Source organism: Rattus norvegicus, chromosome 7, assembly GCF_036323735.1.
Source record: "Rattus norvegicus strain BN/NHsdMcwi chromosome 7, GRCr8, whole genome shotgun sequence".
NCBI lineage: Eukaryota > Metazoa > Chordata > Mammalia > Rodentia > Muridae > Rattus > Rattus norvegicus.
In genome coordinates, this window is record NC_086025.1 from 35,802,768 (window position 1) to 35,826,739 (window position 23,972).

General features: G+C 44.8%; 2 protein-coding genes across 6 annotated transcripts in view; both read left to right on the forward strand.

The window, feature by feature from the left end:
- The first annotated feature begins 7,993 nt into the window (after positions 1–7,993).
- Positions 7,994–23,972, forward strand: part of Poc1b (POC1 centriolar protein B) — a 101,811-nt gene continuing 85,832 nt past the window's right edge. For 3 of the 5 annotated variants that reach the window (XM_063262850.1, XM_063262849.1, XM_039080110.2), the window contains exons 1-2: positions 7,994–8,205; positions 8,760–8,844. In XM_063262850.1, coding sequence (XP_063118920.1) covers positions 8,191–8,205; positions 8,760–8,844 — 100 coding nt within the window. In that variant the 5' untranslated portion in view covers positions 7,994–8,190. Of the gene's footprint in view, positions 8,206–8,232; positions 8,466–8,759; positions 8,845–23,972 lie in introns of those variants that run through there. The other 2 variants (NM_001398583.1, XM_008765341.4) reach the window with 2 other exon arrangements.
- Galnt4 (polypeptide N-acetylgalactosaminyltransferase 4) lies at positions 9,137–11,678 on the forward strand. Its single transcript, NM_001025053.2, has one exon. The coding sequence runs from the start codon at positions 9,383–9,385 to the stop codon at positions 11,117–11,119; it is 1,737 nt and encodes a 578-aa protein (NP_001020224.2). The 5' UTR covers positions 9,137–9,382; the 3' UTR covers positions 11,120–11,678.

Genomic DNA, 23,972 nt, shown 5'->3' on the forward strand with positions numbered 1-23,972 from the left:
TCCAACTATTGTAATGCTACTATAAACAAATGTCTGTTTCCAGATGTATCTGATTGTCACAAAAAGAAACCTGACAGTGGGAGTGCTTAATATATGCTACATAATTTTTCTTTTCAATGTTTGAACACTTTTAGTAACCAAGGAAGACAGACTGTGGACTTGCAACTGTTGCACCAAAGTTAAACATATTTCCACCCCACCCAGACATCCATTCCTAAATACAGTTACTGCACCATTTTACACCCACAAAGCAACTCATCAGGACTCCTCAGCCTTTTCACATCCCCATCAGCTTTTGTTACCAACTCCTTGTGATGGTAACTCCCCCAGTGGGTGTGGTGCAGTATCTCATTGTGGCTTTGATTTACTTCTCGCTAAGAGCTATGATGGGCGTTGTCCTGTGTGCTTATTGGTCATCGATTTATGTATCCTCTTTGGTCAACGGTCCATTATTTGCCATTTTTTTAAGCTGAAAGGCACAGACTTTTGAATAAAATGGAAGTGCAGGACGAGAGAGAACGAGAACATTCTCCATTTAGAACAGGTGTAAGGATGAAGGCACAGTGAGCTGTGCACCGATTGTGGAGACAGGCGTCACAGGACCAATGCTCCCTGGGACGTAAAGCCCAAGTAAGCTGGTGGCTCCAAGAAGCCTCCTTAGCAAAGACTTGACAGTCACCCCCATTCCATCATCACCCCTATGCCTTCTATACAGTTATGTGGTAAGTCCTACTGAAGCTTCACCAACAATGCCTTGTCTTAATTAGGATGGAAAGGTGGTGAGTATGATTTCCTAGTTGGAAAAGGGAGATGATTCCTTAAGTAGAAAACTATTGAAACTGCTAAAATGACACACACACACACACACACTCACACACACAAACACATGCACACACATACACATATGCACACACATGCATACATACACACAAATACTCACACATATACACACAATACATATATACACATGCACACAAACATACACATGCACACACACATGTACACACATGCACACACACAGACACACACACATACGAAAAATTTAAGGGGGTCCAGCAAGATGGCTCGGGTGGGGGAGGACAGTAAAGGCACTTGCTGCCAAGCCTGATAATCTGAGTTTGATCCCCAGAACCCACAACGGATAGAACTAATTCTCACAGGTTGTTTTGACCTTAACACATATGCACATGCACACAAGAATAAATATATAAAAATAAAACAGGGCTGGAGAGATGGCTCAGCAGTTAAGAGCACTGACTGCTCTTCCAGAGTTCAATTCCCAGCAACCACATGGTGGCTCACAACCATCTGTAATGGGATCCAATGCCCTCTTCTGGTGTGTCTGAGGACAGCAACACTGTACTCATACATAAAATAAATTAATCTTTAAAAAAATTAAATAGCATTAAGTATAAAGAAGCTCTACTGTTTGAGGTATTAAAAAAGCTACAGTGTCTTTAGTAATGGGCTTAAATATTAAAAACTAGAAGCCCTATGGAGGCTTTTTAGAATAAAACACTTAAAATGGTAAATAAAATGTTACCAATTTATCAGGATAGAGGAGAACCATTTGTGGAGCGGTGTTATTGGTTCAGGACCAAGGACAGCACACCAAGCATTAAGCCTCTGGCTTCATTTGTATTCATACCTGCACAAATAGGTCTCCTTGTTATTATTTTCTCTCTTTTCTTTACACTCCTCCTATCACTGCTCCATCAGTGCAGAATCTCATTCCTCTGCTCTTCTCTGTAATGAAGTCCATCCCGTGATTACCACCTTAATCATGTCTGTTCCTCGAGCTGGGTTTGTTTTATTTATATGGGTAAATGTTTTGTCTGCATGTATTTCTGTGCACCATGTGTATGCATTGTGACTAAAACATGAGAAGTGGGCACTGTATCCCCTGGAAATAGAGTTACAGATAACTGGGAACTACCACAGAATTGCTGGGAATTGAACTCAGGTCCTCTGCAGGAACACTAAGTCCTCTGAGCCATTGAGACATCTCTCTAGTCGGCTTCCTTCTTTACGGTGGTAAAAGACATCCAACATTTTCGACCAATTCTGGGATTTTATTTCAGTACATAAAGTGTAGTCATACTGTGCAAGCACTGCTAGGTACCTACAGAATGGTTTCACCTCCAGACTGAATCTCTGTGCCCATTAAACCATGCCCTCCTTCCCACTTTCTCCTGCTCCTGGCAAATGCTATTCGGTTTCCATTGCCTGTAGTTTCTGTTCAGCCCACTGTTCTCGCTGGAAGTGTCACGTGTAGCATAAGCATTCCATTTGGGGATTTTCACTGGTAAACTGCAAAATACTGGGCACCTTATTCCAGACCCACCACAATATAGACTGGGCAGAACTCTGAGGATCTACTGTATTGATCGTTAGGAAGACTGATCTGGGAGTGGTGGTGCATGCCTTTAATCCTAATGGGGAGGCAGGTAGAAAGGTCTCAAGGCCAGTCTGGTCTACAGAGTCAGTTCCAGGACAGTCAAGGTTACACAAATAAACCATCTCAAAGAGAAAGACTCCACCACCAAGTATTTTTAATATTCATTAGTTACATATTCATTCCAGAACATGAGCATCCCTAAGTGAAGTTCCTTTGTCACCTCTTGTCAGGCACAACTTTTAAAATGATTATTGAAAATCCCTTGTCCAATAAAAGAACATCTCCAGAGACCAGTGTGTCTTCAGTACATCTGAGGCTATAGAACAACATAGATAACCGCTTCGTTCCAATGGTTACTATGAACTGTTCATAGCTTTACTCTGTACTGACTAGCTTCCCATTAATCTTTTCATGTAACCTATCTCTTGAAATGATGCTAAAGCCTCTGCTTTTTCTCAGGGGCTGAGAGTTTGCAGAACGGTATCTGAATGAACTCGGTCCAGCTGTCTTTACTCCCCCTTCACTATGACGGCAGCCGGTAGATACACAGCATAATACAGAGAGAATGCAGCAACGTAAACGAGGCCAAGTGGACCTGCACATAACATAGTAGGGGAACACAACAGAAGGGGGTACAGGTTATGTGCTATGGTGGGACTAGGCTGGGAGACGCTCATTTCACATAAACATGTGGGTCTCCCATCCTGTGACAAGTCAGAAAGAGTGGCACAGGCATGTTTGACTTCAGGAAGGGCCTAGCAAAGCTTCCAGAGTGTGGATGTGCATACTGAGAAGCAATGGTTTATGTATTGGTCCCAGGGTATATGTGGTTAGATAGGAAAAAACAGGAGCTGGTTTGAGGCATTTTTAAAGACCTATACCCAGCACATGCAGAGTTTCCAAATGACAACGCAACTTATAACTGCTCAAGAAGCATAAATTTTTGGGACTCACACCAGACTGTCTATATCGAAAGCTTTGGTGGGGAGGCTCAGGAACCTGTACTTTGAGCAAATTATATTTATTTGTCATTAGTAAACAAAGTGGACAGAAAAAGAAAGCCTTGAAGTCAGAAGCACGCTAGGGTTACGAAAAATACTCCCAGAAACACAGAATGAAAACCTGTCTAATTCCAAAGCATTTAATCATCTCCGTGGCAGGAACCAGAGGGACAGAAGATAGGCGAGTAGAACACCTATGAGGATATGATCGGTAAGAATGTAGAGGCTGAATTTTTATTGAAATAAATCATCCACAGCCTTTCCAAGTGTGGGCAATGCTTTAATGATGCACATTTACCTCACGTTTCTCCTGTCTATGTAGTCTCCTACACTTGAGCAGCCCTTGGATCAAGGTAGGGCCTATCCTATTAACAGCTGGTTAACCCAAGTGCCATACGATACTGTGAACGGTAGGTGGCGCCACTTAGGTGCCTGAATTTCAGAAAGTGCAATACCATTAACCTAGGAATGATCTTCACTGAAAAAAACTAGCCGTTATCAGGCTGAAGCAGACATTTCTTATCTATTCTGAGGGAGGTTTGGAAAACGAAGATCCAACTAATGGCTGCTTAGCCCTACCCGATAGGCAGTCTCTAGTGACACATTGTAGATTTACAAATATCGATCCGCCCTGCCTGTGGCTATGTCCATGCCAGGGCTAAAATGGACATTTTGTGAAGTGCAAAATACTCACTATAGAAAGTGAGTTACAGGAACTCATGTGGTTTGAGGGCAAAAAATACTTCCTTGGCTTTGGTGGGGTTTCTGGGTGTCTGCCTGTGAGCTTTTGCTGCTGGCAGAAAGGGTAGGAAGAGAAAACATAAGAAACGCTACGAGAGGGACAGCTGAGAGCTATAAATGAAGGCTATGTCATGAAGCTTATGTGGTGGTCAGAGGACAGGAAGCAAGGAGTGGGTTCTCCCCTACTCAGGCCATCAAGCTTAACAGCAAGAGCCTTTGCATTCTAAGCCATCATGCCAGCCTCATAGGATGCAATCATTTGCATATATACATATATATACATTTGTATACATACATTTACAATATACATGTAATCAAGAGGCTAGGCATGATGGTATATATCGGATATTCCAGCATTTGTGAGGCAGAATCTAGAGAATCTGGCTATAGAGAACGTGGGCTATAAACTGAGGCCTTGTCCCAAACCAAACAAAAGCAAAACAGCTCACAATCATATGAGAGACATCAGGACTTCGCGATTAGAAGATGGCGGTTGAATGTCTAAAATGTTTCCTCTCTCCCTTTTCTGTGCTCTGTGCATCAGGAAACAGAAACAATGTCTTTGTACTTCAAATGGGAATATAAGAATCTCTAACATGATTATTATGGTGGTTAAATGTCAAAATGTAAACAGATACTTGGAAGAGTATCTAGCTGTAGAGAGCACACTATGGGATGTGGCAATCTTTTGTCTGCTTTTGTTCCTGGGAATATGACGAAGGTTTTAAGGTCAATGTTAGGAGATAAGACCATAATAACTCTTACCTCCAACTACTATTTTTAGTATATTTTTACTCTGTAAGAAAATCACGCATGAATACAATGAAACACATCCACCCCTCATCTTACCCCTGGAACTTTCCCCTAGAAGCCTCCCAATGGTCCTTTCTTCCAACTTCCCATCTTCATTAATAAACCAAGTCCAGCGGAAGCTGCCTGTATGTGCACAGGCATGGGGCTGTCCACTGGAAGGCGGGAAAACAAGTAGTAGTTAGAATGGTCCTTCCTTCCCGCTGATCCTGTGCAGGTAACCGCCGCTGCTACGTATGTGCAATGGCCATGTCCTGGCATTTCGCAGAACTTCTCATCCTTACCCTCTGGTTGCTCTTTTGCGCTGTTCCTTAACACTTAGGGCGGGTTGGAGTGTGATCAAGGTGTCTTGTTTAGCACTAAGCAATCAGAGATTCTTAGCCTCAGCATGTTGACCAGTTTTGGGTCTCTGCATTGACTACTGCCAATCGCAAAAGCCGCTTCCCTGAGCAGTGTGGCGAGTAGCCCAGGACTATGGCTATAGGCACAGCTACTTAGAAGGCAGCTGGACAATGTGAACAACTAATAAAGTAACAGTAGCGGGCTGCGCCCCAGAGCCCATCTCTTCATCTATTTGATTTAAAGCAAGTCTTGCCTAATAATGAACTAAATGACAGTCCGGTTTTATATGCCGCTGACCCCTAGAGCTGTTACACAACATTATCATGGCAACAGAGGACGGATGTAAAAGGAAGTCAGTAAGTAGCTGTGGAACATCTACCGCAGGTATAGGGATGGTTTGCAGTGATAAAAACTGATGCGATCTAAACCAGCTTTGCCTCCCCGCTTCCGGTTTCCCTATCTTACAAAGCTCATTTGTGATAACTGAGGATTTCAAGATAGCACTCAACTAAAAAACCCTTCTGTTTGTGTCCTCTTTTCTTTGACCTAATCTCTCCAACCTCCTTTCTTTGAGTCTGCTGTGCCCAATTTTAGACATAGCTATGAGAGATCCTGAAGTTTCTAACATTAGAGTATTTCCCTGTGCTCAAATATACAAGAAATAAACATCCACTTATTCTGCTAATCTAATGCAAATCCAATCACATAACATGGTTTGTGTGTGTGTGTGTGTGTGTGTGTGTGTGTGTGTGTGTGTGTGTGTGTGTGTCTGGCTTATTTACTTGCCTGAAACTATCATTATATAGCTTGCAAATATCAAAATTTCATCTGCCTTTATGGCCAAATGATATTTCTCTTATGTATATTTTATTTACGCATTCATTTGCTGGATACTAGTTGTCTCTAGTTTTTGGCGGCTGCTGCTTATGCTACAAACTCTGGTGAGCACAGATGTTTGCTGGATCATGAGTAAATTATTTGATTTCTGAGTAAATGTCATACTGTTTTCCACAATGCCATGCCATTTTTACGTTTTCATCAGCATCTAAAACTAAGCATTTAAAAAAAAAAGTGTACCACAGAATGGCAAAGTCACAGGTTGCTGGTACCAATTCTCTCTCATATTCTTTCTCTCTCTCATATATTCATACACATATGAGGAGTGGAAACTGACTGCAAGTGCTGGAGATCAAATCCATGTTCTTCTATGTTAACCAGATGCTCTACCCCTGAACTACACCACTACCCTCCATCACAGCAAGATGCTTCACACATCATGTCTTCCATGGAGCAACATCTTTCATGGACACAGCCAAGACTCCTACAGCAACCACCTGAGCAGTCTGTTATATCTGTAGGGCTCTAGGTTCTGCCCCATGTATGTTGAATCAGCGTCTTTGGCAACTAATCCCCTCAACTAGCATCAATCATACTAAACTATGAGAGTCCTTAGGCTAGAATACAGAGGGGTTGCTGTCTGTTTTTGTTATTTGCTTAACAGAGTCCAAGTAGCTTCTTAGACTGGCATCAGACTTACAGTATAGCCAAGGACAACCCTATGTCTCTGATCCTCCTGCCTCTACCTCCCCGGGGCTATAGTTACTGATGCCAAGTTGGGTTGATGAGTGCTGAGAACACAAGCACATTCATGTTAGTCAAGCACTCTCCAACTGAACGACATCCCAGTGCCAAGATCTTGAGGGTTGGGAAATATGTTGACATTTAGGGGTTTGTTTTGTTTATAACAAAGGTTAGACCTTGGGGCCAAACATATAACAGATATTTAACAACCACCCATGTGTCAAACTTATACTGTACTGCAGTCATTCTCTACCTACATAATTGCTACATAGTGGTTAAGACTAAATGCAAATACAGCCAGTTAGAGAACCTGTAATTAAGACACCTTTCATTTACATACAACATGTACCCTACCAGTTATCATGACATTCTGTGGCCAAAAAGTTTTGTTCCATATGTAATTTTCAGCTGCGTCCTTTATGCTTCAGGGCAGGGTTAATTGCTGTTGTTTGTTGTCGAGGGCTGTGAAGAACCATCAAAATGTGGCCTCCCTTGTACAAACTGCCATCGACAACATTCTGTAGCTTGAAACCCCTTTTGCTTTAGCACAAATGATACTATGTGTAAAAAAAAAAAAAGGCGTAGCGTGGGAACCGTTATTGTAACCACGTGGTCTAGTAACTTTAAAGCATATTTCCAAGTCTTTCGACCACGTCAGGTGTGTATGAGTTTAATAAAACACATGCAAATAAGCGGTTGAGAATAAAATAAATGCATGGACAGATAAAAGCAGGGTGACCATGCGAATAAAATGTTAGCTATCATGTACTGCCAGCAATTGTTATCTATACTACGAACAAAAAAAAAAAAATAATTAAACACAAGAACTTAGCTCCTCTCAATGCCTTGTTACTAGCTTGCCTGTGCACCCAAGCTCCCTCTCCGGTCTTCACAAGGTGTAGCGGACTAGGGCGCCGTCTCTTTAAGGTGTAATAGAATCCAGATTGCATCGATCACGGGCTCACAGCCGCTTCGCCACTACGGACCACACCTCTCTCCAGGTTGCTACCCGCTTCCCGACGCCAAACCGGGAGTCCGGTACGTCGGAGCACGAGGACTTCGCTATGTGCGTGCGCGGTGGACCCCCGCGGCGCGCTCCCGCCAAGCCCTCAGCTGTCAGCAGCGCGAGCGGCGTCTCGGGGCTCATCTGGCCACGCCTGGAGCGCGGGCTTTGATTGGGCCGCCGTTGTTGTAGTGACCGGGAAGCGCCCGCACTCCGGGCTGACGGTTCCGGGCGCCGCACGGTCCCCCCCCCCACCCCCCTTGTCCCTACCCTTCCCTGCTCCCCCAAGGCCCCGGGTGCCGTCCGCTCCCCGCATGGCCTCCGGCCCGGTAAGGTCCCCGCCGCTACCGGAGCCGACCCTTGGGCAGCGGGACCGGGGAAGGGGAACCACGCCCGGCCTGGCAGGCCTGGGAGGTAGCCCCGGACCTAGAGCTCCACAGATCGCCCAGCTCCCCGGAGCAAGACGCAGTGCCCGGGTTGAGCGGTGGGCGCTGCTCCCGGGATCCCGGCGCTCGGGACTGAGCGAGAGTTGGCTCCCGGACTTGCCCGCTGGGTTCCGCGGCGCGCCTGCGTCAGAATCACCTGGGAGGTTTGAAGGGCTTGGGAGGCTGCGGCGAGCACCTGCGGCTCGGCGCGGTGGGCGGGTCCCTCGGCGGCTCGCACCGGTGTCTGGGCTGGGGGTTCCTCCGCTTGGGGATCCCTCCGGATGGGAGCTGGGGCAATGCCTGAGCCTCTCAGCCGGGTTATGATGCCCGCGCCTCCTCACTGCTCGCCGAAGCTGCGATGTCCTCTTCGGCCCTGGGGGGGACAGGCAACGTTGACCTCTGACCTCGAGAGTTCGAATTCTGCAGCCGCTTTCAAACCTAACAACTTTCCCTCCTAGGAGGATCCGATTCTGGAACGTTATTTTAAAGGTCACAAAGCTGCGATCACCTCCGCTGACTTCAGCCCCAACTGCAAACAAATTGGTAAGTTTTTTTTTTCCTTTCCTTTCTTTCTTTCCTTTTCTGACAGTAACCAAAGCTCACTTGGCTGAAAGCCTTTCTTTCTTTCCTCCCTGTCTGAGAGAGCCAGGCTTGATGCGGTGCACCCCGCCACTCCGGGTCCCTGAGTCCCTAGGTGCCTTGGTCTGTACAGACTCCCCTGGCCTGGGCCTGACAGGCAACTTTCATGAACTCACCACCAGGAGGAGTGAGTGGGAAGGGGAGGGGTTTGTGATCGGCCTGGGGAGGGTGGAGTATTGGCTGGAGAGTTTGTGAAAAGTTCTGAGAAGAGCAGGAGGAAGTGGGCACCAGTTGTGCTGCACCAGAGGCCGGGGAGCGAGGGGTCTCAAGTGACCCCTGGGAAACTCCGGTGTCAGGAAGGAGCCGAGCGCCTACATGAAAGGAGGGACCTTCTCGGAAGTTCGCCCCTACCTGAGCCGGGAACTCCAGCTTCAGGATCCGCTGCACTCCCCCCGCGTGCTGGCTCGGTGGCCGCGTCTACACACGACCTCTGAGGTTCCGGATGGCCGTGAGGTGGACATGGGCAGGCAAAAGCTGCCTGCTGCTGGCGCTTTTAACACTGGCTTATATTCTGGTGGAGTTCTCGGTCTCTACTTTGTATGCCTCCTCGGGAGCTGACCGTGCCAGGGAGCTGGGGCCAAGGAGACTCTCAGATCATGAGACAAGGGAAGAGGATTTGTCTCAGCCTCTTTATAAAAAGCCCCCTGCAGATTCCCATGCTCTTGGGGAATGGGGGAGAGCAAGCAAACTCCAGCTCGATGAGGGTGAACTGAAGCAGCAAGAAGAACTCATTGAGAGATACGCCATCAACATTTACCTCAGTGACAGGATCTCCCTGCACCGCCACATAGAGGATAAAAGAATGTATGAGTGTAAAGCCAAGAAGTTCCACTACAGGTCGCTCCCCACCACCTCCGTTATCATCGCCTTTTATAATGAAGCCTGGTCCACTCTGCTTCGAACCATTCACAGTGTTCTAGAAACTTCTCCAGCTGTGCTTTTAAAGGAGATCATCTTGGTGGATGACTTAAGTGACAGAATTTATCTGAAGGCTCAACTTGAAGCTTATATCAGCAACCTCGATAGAGTTCGCTTGATTAGAACCAATAAGAGAGAGGGGCTGGTCCGGGCCCGTCTGATTGGGGCCACTTTTGCCACCGGGGATGTCCTCACTTTCCTGGATTGTCACTGTGAGTGTAACACTGGTTGGTTGGAACCGCTTTTGGAAAGGATCAGTAGAGATGAAACAGCAATTGTATGTCCTGTCATCGACACCATCGACTGGAATACTTTCGAATTCTATATGCAGACCGGGGAGCCCATGATTGGTGGTTTTGACTGGCGTTTGACCTTCCAGTGGCATTCTGTCCCCAAACATGAAAGGGACAGGCGGACATCAAGAATTGACCCCATCAGGTCACCCACCATGGCAGGAGGCCTGTTTGCTGTCAGCAAGAAGTATTTTCAGTACCTGGGAACGTATGACACTGGCATGGAAGTCTGGGGAGGTGAAAACCTTGAGCTGTCTTTCAGGGTTTGGCAGTGCGGCGGCAAGCTGGAGATCCACCCATGTTCTCACGTGGGCCACGTGTTTCCCAAGCGGGCGCCCTACGCTCGCCCCAACTTCCTACAGAACACCGCTAGGGCGGCGGAAGTGTGGATGGATGACTACAAAGAGCATTTCTATAACCGGAACCCTCCCGCTCGAAAAGAGACCTATGGCGATATTTCGGAAAGGAAGTTACTGAGGGAACGGCTGCAATGTAAGAGCTTCGACTGGTATTTGAAAAATGTGTTCTCTAACTTACACGTTCCGGAGGATAGACCTGGCTGGCACGGAGCCATCCGCAGTATGGGCATCTCTTCAGAGTGCTTAGATTATAATGCACCGGACAACAACCCTACGGGTGCTAACCTTTCGCTGTTTGGATGCCACGGTCAAGGGGGCAATCAGTTCTTTGAATATACTTCAAACAAGGAAATCAGATTTAATTCCGTGACGGAATTATGTGCAGAGGTCCCCCAACAAAAGGATTATGTAGGGATGCAAAACTGCCCCAAAGATGGGCTCCCCATTCCAGTTAACATCATTTGGCATTTTAAAGAAGACGGGACGATTTTTCACCCTCACACAAGACTGTGTCTTAGTGCTTACCGGACAGCCGACGGCCGACCTAGCGTACAGATGAAAACTTGTGATGCCCTTGATAAAAACCAGATCTGGAGGTTCGAGAAATAGACAAGCAGAACAGCTTTCTGGGGCTGACTGTAGCCTCTGGAAAGTAACCCTGCCCAGTGATGATTGTACTTTTACCAGAAGTCACCTGGCAGCTGTCTGTAAGAACACTGGAAAGCCATGGTTCATCTGGGGATATCTCTCTGAAGCTGGGTACACAGAGCACTGCTGCTCAATATCTCAAAGTGCCTTCTTTGCTCTCGGGTTTTATTTAAAAGCTTTGTCGATATGGTCTTCTGCAACTCCTTAAGGAAAGCCGCTGTGAACTGAGATGCACAGAACACTTAAGTGTGGGCTAAGGGTGGAGCTTAGCAGTAGAATGCTTAGCTAACACGTGTAAGACCCTGAGTCCCACCCACTGCACCACAAAATACGTGCAAGGCTTAATATTTAGAACATAAGAGTCCAGGCAACATGGGGTGAGATTCGTTCTGATTGGTAAATTCATTGCATGAACTTTTCTTTTTTTTTTTTAATCAAAACATGTGAATGTGTAATTAGAGCTATTACTTTTTGATTATACCCTTTTAGTAAGCATATTAAATTTTAGGTTTCTAAAAAATCAACTTGTCTTTGATGAAATAAAAGCTGAAGAAATTTGATCTTGAGGAAAAGGCCTGGGGTTGATATTTCACTAGAAGAGGGTCCTGGTCCGAATGCAAGTTTGGAGGTTTTTATTTTATTTTATTTTATTTTATTTTATTTTATTTTATTTTATTTTATTTGAGATAGATCTTATGCATTCCAGGCTGGGCTTGAAATCCTGAGTCTTGTGTCCACCTCTCACGTACTAGGATTCCAGGCGTGTGCCTCCACAGCTGGTTCAGAGGCCCTTTTTGACAGACAGATATCTCAGAAAGACAGTGAGACCTTCACCTTCTGTTCTTTGTGACCGAGAGCTGTTGGACTGAACTGACCTATAGCCTAATACCTCACATCACTCTGCTCTGTAAGCTGCACTCTCTGTGAGCTTGTGTGTAAGTAATAGGGCATTTTCCCATTGCACCTCCTCAGGTTATGAATGCGCTAGAATGAAGCTCATTCAGAAGACTGCCCCTCCCTTTGTTAATGCCTGATCATTTGAAGTAAACACAACTTCCGCCTCCCTGAAGCTAACCACCAATGTGGTACTGAAATGTGTAAACTGAAAGTGGGCCCAGTTCTGCAGAGTGTTCAACTCCCCCCAGAGTTCACGCTGACCCGGAAATTTAGAGGCTTCATCTTAAGATTGCAAGTGGGAAAAAAGGCTGCCGTGGTCATTGTTGATTGGTGCCTTGAAGCTCCTTGAAGGCACAAGGCAGCCTGGCACTTGGGCAGCTGAACATAGGTAGCGCCAAGCAGCTGGACAGTGTTCAGTTTGGAAGATAGAAAATTGATTTGTAAACTTAGGTGAGCTGAGCTCACCTGAAGTGGTGTGTTTCTCAGAGGATATTATTAGAGTTGGTTTTATAGTCATTTTATTTTGACAATTCTTCAACTGCTTTTGCTTTTTAAAAGTTTTAAACTTTCAAAGCAGTTCTTTGACTAAGAATATAAATATTTCCCAAACTAAATTATTTCCGAAGTCCACCTGCCTTGCCTCATTTTTACAGTTCCCTACTAACGTTTTTATCCAGAAAGCGCAGGCCAAATTCGGGAGTGAGTCTCAGTTTCTTGACTCTGATATGAAAAATGCATGCTTTATAGAGAACCAGCCCGCAGGAATTCATAAGAAAAATTGTTTTCAGTGTTCACTTGACAGTTCAGCTGGAGAAGGGGAATTTTGTAAACTCTGAATTTAAGTAAATTGTTTAGTGTGACCATTGCAAAACATTAAAGTTTGTGTGTACTTATGATTGTTTAGTTTCTCATTGACTCTTAGAATGAAAATCTCTTACTCCTTTTTTGTAAGTTATCCAGCATCCCTAAAGTTTATGGACAGCCTGTCTAGATTCCATGAACAGTGGTTGAGCCTGGGTTTTATTTAAGGAAAATATATAAAAATGCTCATTCAGAAGGGAATTCTCCTATGTGCCCTCTCTCCTTGCCCTGTCCTTTTGCCTTTTGTTCTGGTCAGCCCCCTGTCACATGAGAGAATTACATGGATGCAGGTCAGAAGTGACTGTTGAAAATACTTTGACTTAGTTTCTCTGTGCCCTCATCAAAAGAGAGAAGAGGCTTAGAGAAATACTAGAGTATTTCCTTCTCTTACCTGTCTCTATATTGGTTATGGCCCATCCATCCTTTTTAGGCTGGTAGTTTATTTCTATCCATAATTCAGAAGAGTCTAAATAGTGAGTCAGAATAGTGTACAGAACAAAGGAAACTGGAGTTGTATTTTTTTTGGGGGGGGTTCTTTTTTTCAGAGCTGGGGACCGAACCCAGGGCCTTGCGCTTCCCAGGCAAGCGCTCTACCACTGAGCTAAATCCCCAGCCCCGAGTTGTATTTTTATATGCAGACATGTTCCAATTCCATTCCAAACTCACACCATAGTGAAACATGCAAAAAAAAAAAAAACCTCTCACTTATTTCGTTTTTGGTCAACCATCCAACTTCTCTATTTTACTGTAGAATCTACATGTTTAAGTGTTAGGAGTTTTTTGTTTTGTTGTCTACTTGACCAGTCCTGTGAGTAGATTAGCTAGAGAAGCATCTCAGCACCTGTTTTTGTTTTTAAATTGGTGATATGGTCATCTATAACTTTAAATACCTTGTCTGTAAGGGAAAATGTGTTCATTCAGCCAATAAAGAGTAGGCTCTTGCGTGTGCATTGATGTTAGCAGATTGAAATGTCCCAGGCAAAGGACTTACTTCTAAGTTGTATACTCTCAGTTACCTTATTGTCTCAGTTTTAATGAGTAGAATTCAGACCTGACTTGTGACAAGATTTCTGAATGAGCACACACTGCGGTTCAGATTTATGTCTTTGGAGCAGTGACTGTTTCCTTTTGTTAATGGTGTCTGTGATATTGATGGAGATATGCAATAAAATATATGCCTAATTATCTTTGCAGACCGATTCTGGCGATTTTAGTCTATGGAATTAATGTCCCTGTGTACACATGTATGGTGGTGGTGTGATAGTGACATACATGTGATTATTTGCTTACTTGAAAGTTCAGACAGGGCATAAGTCGGACTTCCTGCTTGACCATGTAAGATGCCATCAGCCAGTTAGGAAGTGGTGTCAGCGCTGTTATGAATTAAGAACAAGCTGGAAATGATAAGGCTCTCGGACCCGTTTTATCAACTATTCAAGGAAGCAAGTGGTTCCCTGGGCACATGGGACTCCTCCTTTCTGAATCTTGGGCTGAAGAGAAAATACTTGTCCCCTAAATCATGTAGCCTCACCCTTTCCCCTGTCTGTAAAGTGCAGTCCCTTTCCACCAGTAGCATGAGTGATTTTTTTCCTTCTGGGACAGGGTCCCATAAATCCCAGACTGTCCTCAGACTTGGTGTGCAACCAAGGATGACCTTGACTTCTGATCCTTTTGTTCCACCTCTTAACAAATACCTTGTTATCCTTGTCTCTCTCCAGTGAGATGTGTTATCTCAAAGATGTTTACTCTGTGTATCCTGCTTGGATCAGATATATTGGGACCACATTTAAGGTGTTAATGTACTAGGTATAAAAAGTTTGTATAAATGCAGGTGCTCTCTCTCTAAGCAACTCTTAAGTTTCTTCGTCAGCTTGTGTCTCTGTGTTTTGGTTTAATGAATATAAAAGGAAGACCAGACAAATTGTATGCAGTATATTCGTGGTTGCCAGCGCTTTGGAGAGGGAGGGAAGGGGGTGGGAAATCCCAGGCATGCTAAAGAAGAGATCTTTGTAATGCACCCGTTAATTCTGCAGCTTAGTATTAGGTCAAAGGTGAACAGTCAGTTTGTATCATGGTTTCCTAGAGATTCTGAGAAGCTGCAGTCCATCCTTTAGCTAGAAGACAGAGTACAAAAGGGGGATGGATGCCTTAGTCATACAGCTGTAACCACGGCAGAAAGGATGGCCAGGAATGTCCTTATGATTTGCTAATAATAATCAGATGCACCTCTTTCCTTCTGCTCAATTTTATGACTTGCCCTGGCTAGGTGGGGCACAATAACTCTTAATAGCTAAGAGGTGTCCCAGGCCGTCTGCTCAGAGTTTTAAGTCATTTATTTGCAGTTCTCTAACCTATTCAAAACGGGAAAGGGAGGGAGTGTTGATTTAATAATCTTTTAGTTGGTGCTTGCGTGTGTGAGGTGCTATCATGTGCTGGAAGTACACGTGTACAAGAGAACAAAGTAGATGTATTTCTAAAGTGACACGAGGGGTCCATAGTCCAGGAGAAAGACAAATATGCGGAGGAAACCCACAAATCCTTGTGTAACTAAGTGCCAAGACAGAATAGAGGAACAGCACAAAGGAAAGGGAGCAGGTTGCAGGTGGCGATCAAAATGGAGTAAGAGATAAAGGAAGTAATATTTAACTCAAGTCCTAAAGAGGGAGTTGGCTGTGGAGACAGCAGAAGGGAGGCACTGCAGGAGAAGACCAAGGGCGGGAAAGACCTTGTCTTAAGGAGAAATGGGAAAATGGCCAGAGAGGGTAGAGCCTGGTACTCAGAGGGAGATAGGGGAGATGAGCTCATGGGACAGGCAGCCAGAGCTTAGCGAGGACTCAGACTACAAGCACTTAGATAGCTGCTGCTGGCCTACAGAAGATTTGCCTGACTCTGTCACTGTGTATCCTATGTCCCTTCGTCCCTATAATGTGTCTCTATTTAGGCAAATAGGGTTTTATAGTTATAATTTATGGCCTTGAGGTTTGCTCATCTGAGTGGTAAGTTCCGTTACAAGTACCCTTAGAAGAAGAACACACGGTAGCTCATGCCTGGAATGTAGCATTGGAAAGGCTGAGGAAGGACCTGGTTTGTTTTCTGTCCATACCTTGACCTCTGGCTCCAGAACTGTGGAGAATGAACTGCTGTCGTTTTAACTTTCTGAGTTTGTGGTACTTTGTTATGGTGACCACAGGAAATGGAAATGGGTTTGGGGATTTATTCTAGGGCTTTTACAATCTGATTTATGCCTCAAACTTATTTTCATGGCTACTATATGAAAACAAAGCAGGTAGGAAAGCCCTCTAGAGCTGCTGTAGGACCCTCAGAGGGTCGGTGCACAGGAGGGGTGTGCAGAAGGAGCCTGATCCTCAATCTAGACCCTGGGTTTGCTGAGCGTGTCAGGAGATAAAAGAAGGGATGTCGTCACAGGCAAGGGGCAGAAAAATGGGAGCAGATGGCCTATCCCCAAATCCTTCCTAGCACTGAGATTTTAGATCAAAAGAGATAGGCAAAGAATCAGAAAGCCTGGAAGAGTGTCATTGTGTAGGATAACCCAGAAGGTTCGATAGACGGTGCGGTAAATGCTGAAGGGAGGGCTCAGCTGGGCAAACCTAGAGGTGGTAAACAGACGTTCGGAGGGCCTTTTCAGACATCCTTCTCCGAGCCGCTCCAGCAGCCCAGTATGGTCACATGCTGGACCTTGTCAGTAGCAGCTCCCACCATCACCTGCTCCACCGAGGCCTCTCACACACGGATCTCACTATGCAGCTTACAACACATAGCTCCCACACTCCCCCTTTACATTCTCCAGGCAATATCCAATCATCCTAGCCAGACACACAACTTCCCACACACTATAAACTCACAATCATCCAGTTCCCACAGATCTCTGCACAGCAAGCCGCATGCAGTCGTTAGCCAACCCCCTCAACATAGATTTAAAAAATGAATCTAATAGATCCATGGGGGAGGGGAGGTGGGGAGGACCTGGAAGGAATAGAGGAAAGGGAAACTGTAATCAGGATATATATAGTGTGTGAGAGAAGAATATTTTCAATGAAAGGAAAAAATATTGTTATAAAAAAAAGTATGTTTTCCTTCTGTGTATATGATTTCTTTGACCGATATTGTGTGTGTGTGTGTGTGTGTGTGTGTGTGTACTTAACAGTTGGGTTATGTGTACGCACATTAGTGTGAGGCCAGAGGTAGATGTCATGTGTCTTCCCTCCTTCTTTTCCACCTTTATATTCTGAGGCGGGATTTTTCACTGAACCAGAAGCTCATTGACTTGGTGAGGTGGCTAATAAGCCTCTCCAGCCCTGGGCTTACAGGTATATGTCAGTATGCCTGGTTTGGTTGGTTTGGTTTTTTATTGTTGTTTTGTTTTTTACATATGGCTTCTGGGGGTTGGTGAACTTAGGCCCTCATATTTCTGAGGCAAAGCACACTGTATTGGCCATTTCAGCTCACAGCCTGAGGTAGCCCTCTTGAATAAACTAATTGTGCTAGGAGTTGGAGCAGAGAGTCAACCATGACCGGAAGAGGGTAAAGGACGCTGGCCTTAATGGCTTTCAAGAGACTTGGTGTCCCCAGGCACTGAGATGAAGTTGGAGGTGGCTAAGGGGTCTCTGGCTTTAAAGGAGATCGTGTGCCCTTGTTTCATAGGTCCACTGGTCACATTTAGGAAGGAGCTAGGAGAGAATACAGGGCCTTTAGCTAAGGGGAGATGCAAAGCACCATGGGAGTAAGTTTATCCCATGACTGATGAGCACAGAGACTTAAGGCTTAGCTTCTGGTCGGACCTGGAGGAAGTCAAGCACGAAGGAACATGTGTCTTTGCATCCTCCCTTTCCCCAGCACCCTCTATCTGACTCTCTCTCTCTTTCTCTCTCCCTCTCTCCCTCCCTTCCCCCCCTCCTTCTCCAGGTTATCTTTACTTTTTTAAAGCACCCACAGATCCTTCACACACAGAAGTTTTGGTTTTGGTTTTGGTTTTAGTTTTCCCCATCCAGGGCAGAGGAAATTTAAGTTAGGGTCATTACTTAATGAGCCTGATTCAGTGCTTGGGGAGTGCAGAGAAACTCTGAGCGTATTAAGCTGTCCACATTTGTAGCTGCAGTTAGAATGCTGTGAGCTTACTGAACAGTCCTCGTCCATTTGGGTTCAGAGAGGTGTGTACCCGAGGATTAGATTTTATTGTTTTAGTGATTGACAGAGAAAGCCTTATCATTTCCTTGTTTATTTTTCCCTAAGGAAGGCAATCTGTCGAGGCCCAAAGGCCACTGAGCTGCTGAAAGGCAGGAGCAGTTCTGAGTGTGGGCCTGCAGACTTGTGCTAGCAAAGAGCAGAAGCAGAAAACGTAGAAGGGCTTCTGAAATAATCGTGCAGAAGTCAAGGCTTCCAGTACGAAGGTAATTTGAATTACCAGGCTCTCGTAGTACCTTCTTCGCACCTTGACAGTAGAAGGAAAAGACGTGAGAGACCGTATAATTCAAATTTATAAGAATAGACTTGTTCATGGTTCAAGTGAGGTAATGCAGCAAACAAAGGTGCCTGTCGTGTAAGCCTTGAAGCTGAGTTCAAGTCTCATGACCCACATAATGATGGAATGAGAGAACCGACTCCACAGAGCTGCTCTCTGACCTCCACACTTGCCCTGTGATACATGTGCCCACAAATGATCTCTCCGTCTCTCTGCCTTTCTATGTCTGTATGTCTCTCTGTCTCTCCCTCCTTCCCTCTCTCACACACATACACAAACAAATGATGATGATGATGACGATGATGTTTTTCAGGATACATATGGAGGTGGACCTCATTAGAAGATTCTAGTGTCTGTCCTCTGACGTCCACCCAGCAGTAATTGTTTTACAGGTTTATCAGAATGGTGTGTTTATGTGATAATCATGCCATTTACTTAGCATCGTCGTCTATAAAAGCAACAAGATTACAGTCAACCTCAATAGGGTAATTCCAGTACGCAGTGTGCCCTTTTCAGACATTGAGCCACAGTGTAAGACCCTGGCCACTGTGGAATGAGTGGCACACAAGCCGAGCCTCACACCTTGGCTTTCTTCGTAGTCACACCCTCCCTGAAGGACAGCAGAGAACTAGAACAGCAGCAGCAGCTGATCCCACTGGCCGAGCAGTTCCAGATGTGGGACTGGAGCGACAGGGAGTGGGGGGTCCTGAGAAGTTACTCAGAATAGTGTCTGTCTATGGCATCACTTCCTAGATAACAGAGCTGGTTAGTCTCTTCGAGGGGTAGAATCTGCAGGACTCCAAATACTTCTTAAAACCAAGCCACCCATGAACACTGCTACCTTGGAACCACAGTAGCATGAGTTTCAGTAGGGACAAAGTACTTAGTCACGAGTGACTAAGTTCTAACTTGATTGGAAATCATTAAGGAAAAAATATGTATTTAAAGGTATTTCTATGGAGACAAAAATGTACACATATCAGACATGGCAAAGTCTGATATGGGGAAAGAAGGTACGAGGGTCTCCTGTATGTGCTTAGAATCTTTTGGTAGGCTTGGAATTACCAACATTCAAATGTACCAAGACCAAAAAAGGGAACAGAGTAAGATATTCTATATATTAACAAAAGCTTCTGCATAGACTGATGAGGAGGGGAAAGAGAGGCAGAGTGCAGAAGAGCAAATGCTTGTTGCCCCTCTCATATGAAGTGCATGAGAAGGATGTATAATGTCCATGAGCACACAGAATCCCCATTCCTGGTGGCTGTCCTCCAGGAGAGGAACCCTGTGACTAAGTAGAGGGAAGTTCACTAAGGACCTTTTCTTCATAGTATTCAAGCTCTGTATCAGGTACTGATTTTACTAACTGAAAGTATGCATAAATTTCTTACAAAAATGGAAGAAAATGCCATCTAGTTTTAGAAAATAGTATTTTGTTTTGTTTCAGCTTTGGCTTTCTGAGACAGGATCTTGTGATGTAGCTCTGGTTGGCCTTGAGTTCACAGTCCCCCTGCCTCAGCCCCACGTGCTGAAAGATTACAAGTGTATGCCGCTATACACCTAGCTCTAGAAAACAGTACTCCTGACAGATAAACCCAGAAGTTTTTGTCAAATCCATGATGACGAGACCAGGCTGACCAGTCCATGATACTGTTGCTTCAGGTGACAAACCAACGCACAACAGCAGCAGCCGCCCCGATGACCTCCAGTTAGCATGAACAAAAGCACTACCCAGTAGTTCTGTGGTCTCACCCCCAGAGACACACAGTAGGGCTGGAGACAGCAGAGCGACAGCTTGACACAATCTAGCATCACCTGGGAAGAGAGAGGCTCAGCTGAAGATTTGCCTCCACGAGGTTGGTCTGTCGTATCACTGTGAGGCATTGTCTTGCTTGGTGGTTGATGTGGGAGGGTGTGTAGCCAGTGCCACTCCTGAGCCGGTGGTCCCGGGTACGATAAGGCTCACGCTGAGTAAGCTGTTGAGAGCGAGCCACTAAGCAGCCCTCCTCCATGATCTCTGCTTCAGTTCCTGCCTCCCAGGTTCCCACTTGCTTTCCTGCCCTGACTTCCCTCAATGACAGACTGATCTGGGAGTTGTAAGATGAAATAAACTTTTCTTCTAAGTTGTTTTTGGTTAGTGTTTTACAGCAGCAACAGAGAAACCTAAGTGGGACAACAGACTTTGTTTATCGATGTCCTAACATCTCAAACAACGGATCACCATTTTGTTTTTGTTTATTTTTTTTTATTAACTTGAGTATTTCTTATTTACATTTCGAGTGTTATTCCCTTTCCAGGCCAACATCCCCCTAACCCCTCCCTCTCCCCTTCTTTATGGGTGTTCCTCTCCTCATCCTCCCCCTATTGCTGCCCTCCCCCCAACAATCACATTCACTGGGGGTTCAGTCTTAGCAGGACCCAGGGCTTCCCCTTCCACTGGTGCTATTACTAGGATATTCAATGCTACCTATGAGGTTAGAGTCCAGGGTCAGTCCATGTATAGTCTTTAGGTAGTGGCTTAGTCCCTGGAAACTCTGGTTGCTTGGCATTGTTGTTCATATGGGGTCTCGAGCCCCTTCAAGCTTTCCAGTTCTTTCTTTGATTCCTTCAACGGGGGTCCTGTTCTCAGTTCAGTGGTTTGCTGCTGGCATTTGCCTCTGTATTTGCTGTATTCTGGCTGTGTCTCTCAGGAGAGATCTACATCCAGCTCCTGTCTGCCTGCACTTCTTTGCTTCATCCATCTTGTCTAATTGGGTGGCTGTATATGTATGGGCCACATGTGGGGCAGGCTCTGAATGGGTGTTCCTTCTGTGTCTGTTTTAATCTTTGCCTCTCTATTCCCTGCCAAGGGTATTCTTGTTCCCTTTTTAAAGAAGGAGTGAAGCATTCACATTTTGATCATCCGTCTTGAGTTTCATGTGTTCTAGGCATCTAGGGTAATTCAAGCATTTGGGCTAATAGCCACTTATCAATGAGTGCATACCATGTGTGTTTTTCACACATGTGTGATTGGGTTACCTCACTCAGGATGATATTTTCCAGTTCCAACCATTTGCCTTCAAATTTCATAAAGTCATTGTTTTTGATAGCTGAGTAATATTCCATTGTGTAGATATATCATATTTTCTGTATCCATTCCTCTGTTGAAGGGCATCTGGGTTCTTTCCAGCTTCTGGGTATTATAAATAAGGCTGCTATGAACATAGTAGAGCATGTGTCTTTTTTATATACTGGGGGATCTTTTGGGTATATGCCCAAGAGAGGTATAGCTGGATCCTCAGGCAGTTCAATGTCCAATTTTCTGAGGAACCTCCAGACTGATTTCCAGAATGGTTGTGCTAGTCTGCAATCTCACCAACAATGGAGGAGTGTTCCTCTTTCTCCACATCCTCGCCAGCATTTGCTGTCACTTGAGTTTTTGAACGGATCGCCATTTTGATAATGTATTTTATACATGTGCATGTATGTGTGTATGTGTATACATACATATATACACATACACACACATATATTTATATTTATATGTGTGTGTGCACGTATATAAGTTTTTCTTAGATTAGTAGATTTACTAACTAACATTTTTCTTAATGACCTTCCTTGGGCATTTTATCTTAAAATAGAACAGTAGAATGGTGAATACTGTAAGCTCTGACATTTTAAGTGATGTGGTATTGTTTACATGGGGTGTGGTTCCATAGAAATGTACGAAGACTAATTCTAGGGTCATACTCTCTAACAGTGATATTCATGTTTGCCGACTATTTTTCATACTGGTGCTGGAGTTTACTAGAACAGTTCTTAATTAAGAATAAAGATAAAGGGCTCCGTGAGGTTGTACACATCTGTAATCCCAATAACGCAAAGCAATTGGGAAGCAGGAGAGTCTGGAACCGAGGGTTATCACTGGCTCATGGCAAGCTTGTGGCCAGCCTGGGCTGCCTGAGACCCTGGGGGCCAGGGGTGGGGAATAGAACAAGGGAGGGGGGATTTTAGGAGAAAGATCCAATGCTGGTTTACATATCAGTATGAATATTCTTACTTCTTGTCGGTTTTTGTTTGTTTTTTTCAAGATTTCTTTGTATAACAGGCCTGACTATCTTGGAATTTGCTATGTAGCCAGGCTGGCCTTGAACTCACAGAGATCTGCCTGCCTCTGCCTCCCTATATAGTGCTGGGATAAAAGGTGTGCACTACCATGCTTTTTGTTCTTTTCTTTGTTTTATGATTTACTATTCATCTTTACTTCATTCACACTGGTGTTTTGCCTGCCTTTGTGCATGTGTGAAAGTGTGAACTCCCCTGGAGCTGAAGTTTTCAGACAGCTGTGAGCTGTCATGTGGGTGCAGGGAGTTGAACCAGGTCCTCTGGAGGGACAACCAATGATCTTGATGGATGAACCGTCTCTCTGGCCCTATTTAAAAAGTTAGTAGTTTTTATGTTATATTTTCTTAAAACGTAAAAGGAAACATGAAGTAGACCAAGCGAGACTTGTAACTGAAGTGTCTTTGTTGCTGGCATGTCATAAATGGTAGACCTCACTTAAATCTGATTCTGTGGCTTAATCTTTTAGCCATCTTACTGAAGTTAGAACATCTTTCTGCTCTCCAGGCAGCTGCATACCCTCTACCTGTGTACCTCTATGCAGTTGTGCATATGTCTCATTAGCTTCCCCAGTTTACTGTATCTGAACAAACTCTTAGTTTCTACCCCATCCTGTCACTAGACCAGTGGTTCTCAGCCTATGGGTCACAACCTGTTTGGCAAACTCTGTCTCCAAAAAAAAAAAAAAAATTTACATTATGACTCAAAACAGTAGCAAAATTACAGTTATAATGTAGTAACAACAATAGTTTTATATTGGGGTCACCACAACATGTGGAACCATATTAAAAATATTAAAAGGTCGCAGCATTAGAAAGAGTGAGAAGCACTGCTCTAGCCCCTGTTTTATCATGGTCTTTCCCATCTCATTAAAGAACCTTTGGATTTTCCTGGCTTTGTGGACCAGGATCCTTCCGCTTCTCTTCATCAAGTCCTCTAACCCCATAGTTTCTGCCCCTCTAATGTCCACAGCCTCAGACCTTTTAAGATCACCATCCCCTTCATAATGGTAATCCTGGAGTTGATTTCTTTCTTATGCTCCCTCTCTGCTGTCTGTGTCATATGCCTGGAAAAGTAACCCTAGAGGTAAGAAGCCTCACCACCAGGAAGTCATTGTCAGTTTTGAATTACTCCAAAAATAACTTGAGATTAGCAATTCAAGGAGGAAAAGTGTGTTTGGCCTTCTAGCTGTGGAAGTTTCTGTTGGTGGCCAACTTGTCTCTGTCACGGGCAGCACGTGATAGAGGAAGCTGCTCCCCTCTTGGTGACTTGGAAACAGACAGGAAGGTCTGGTGTCCTAATATCCCTTCAAAGTCTTCCCCCATAACCTACCCCTCCTACTGGGACCCACCTCATAAAGATCCCCTACCTCCTAGTAATACCTCAAACTGCTGACCAAGCCTTGACTGTACAGGCCTGGCTGAAGTTCCTTACGGCACTCTTCAAGTCATTGTTTATGGTGGATAAGCTTAATGC

What these genes read in the sequence shown, in the direction of transcription:
- Galnt4 (NM_001025053.2), top strand. Translation starts at nt 9,383, where the DNA reads ATGGCCGTGAGGTGGACATGGGCAGGCAAAAGCTGCCTGCTGCTGGCG.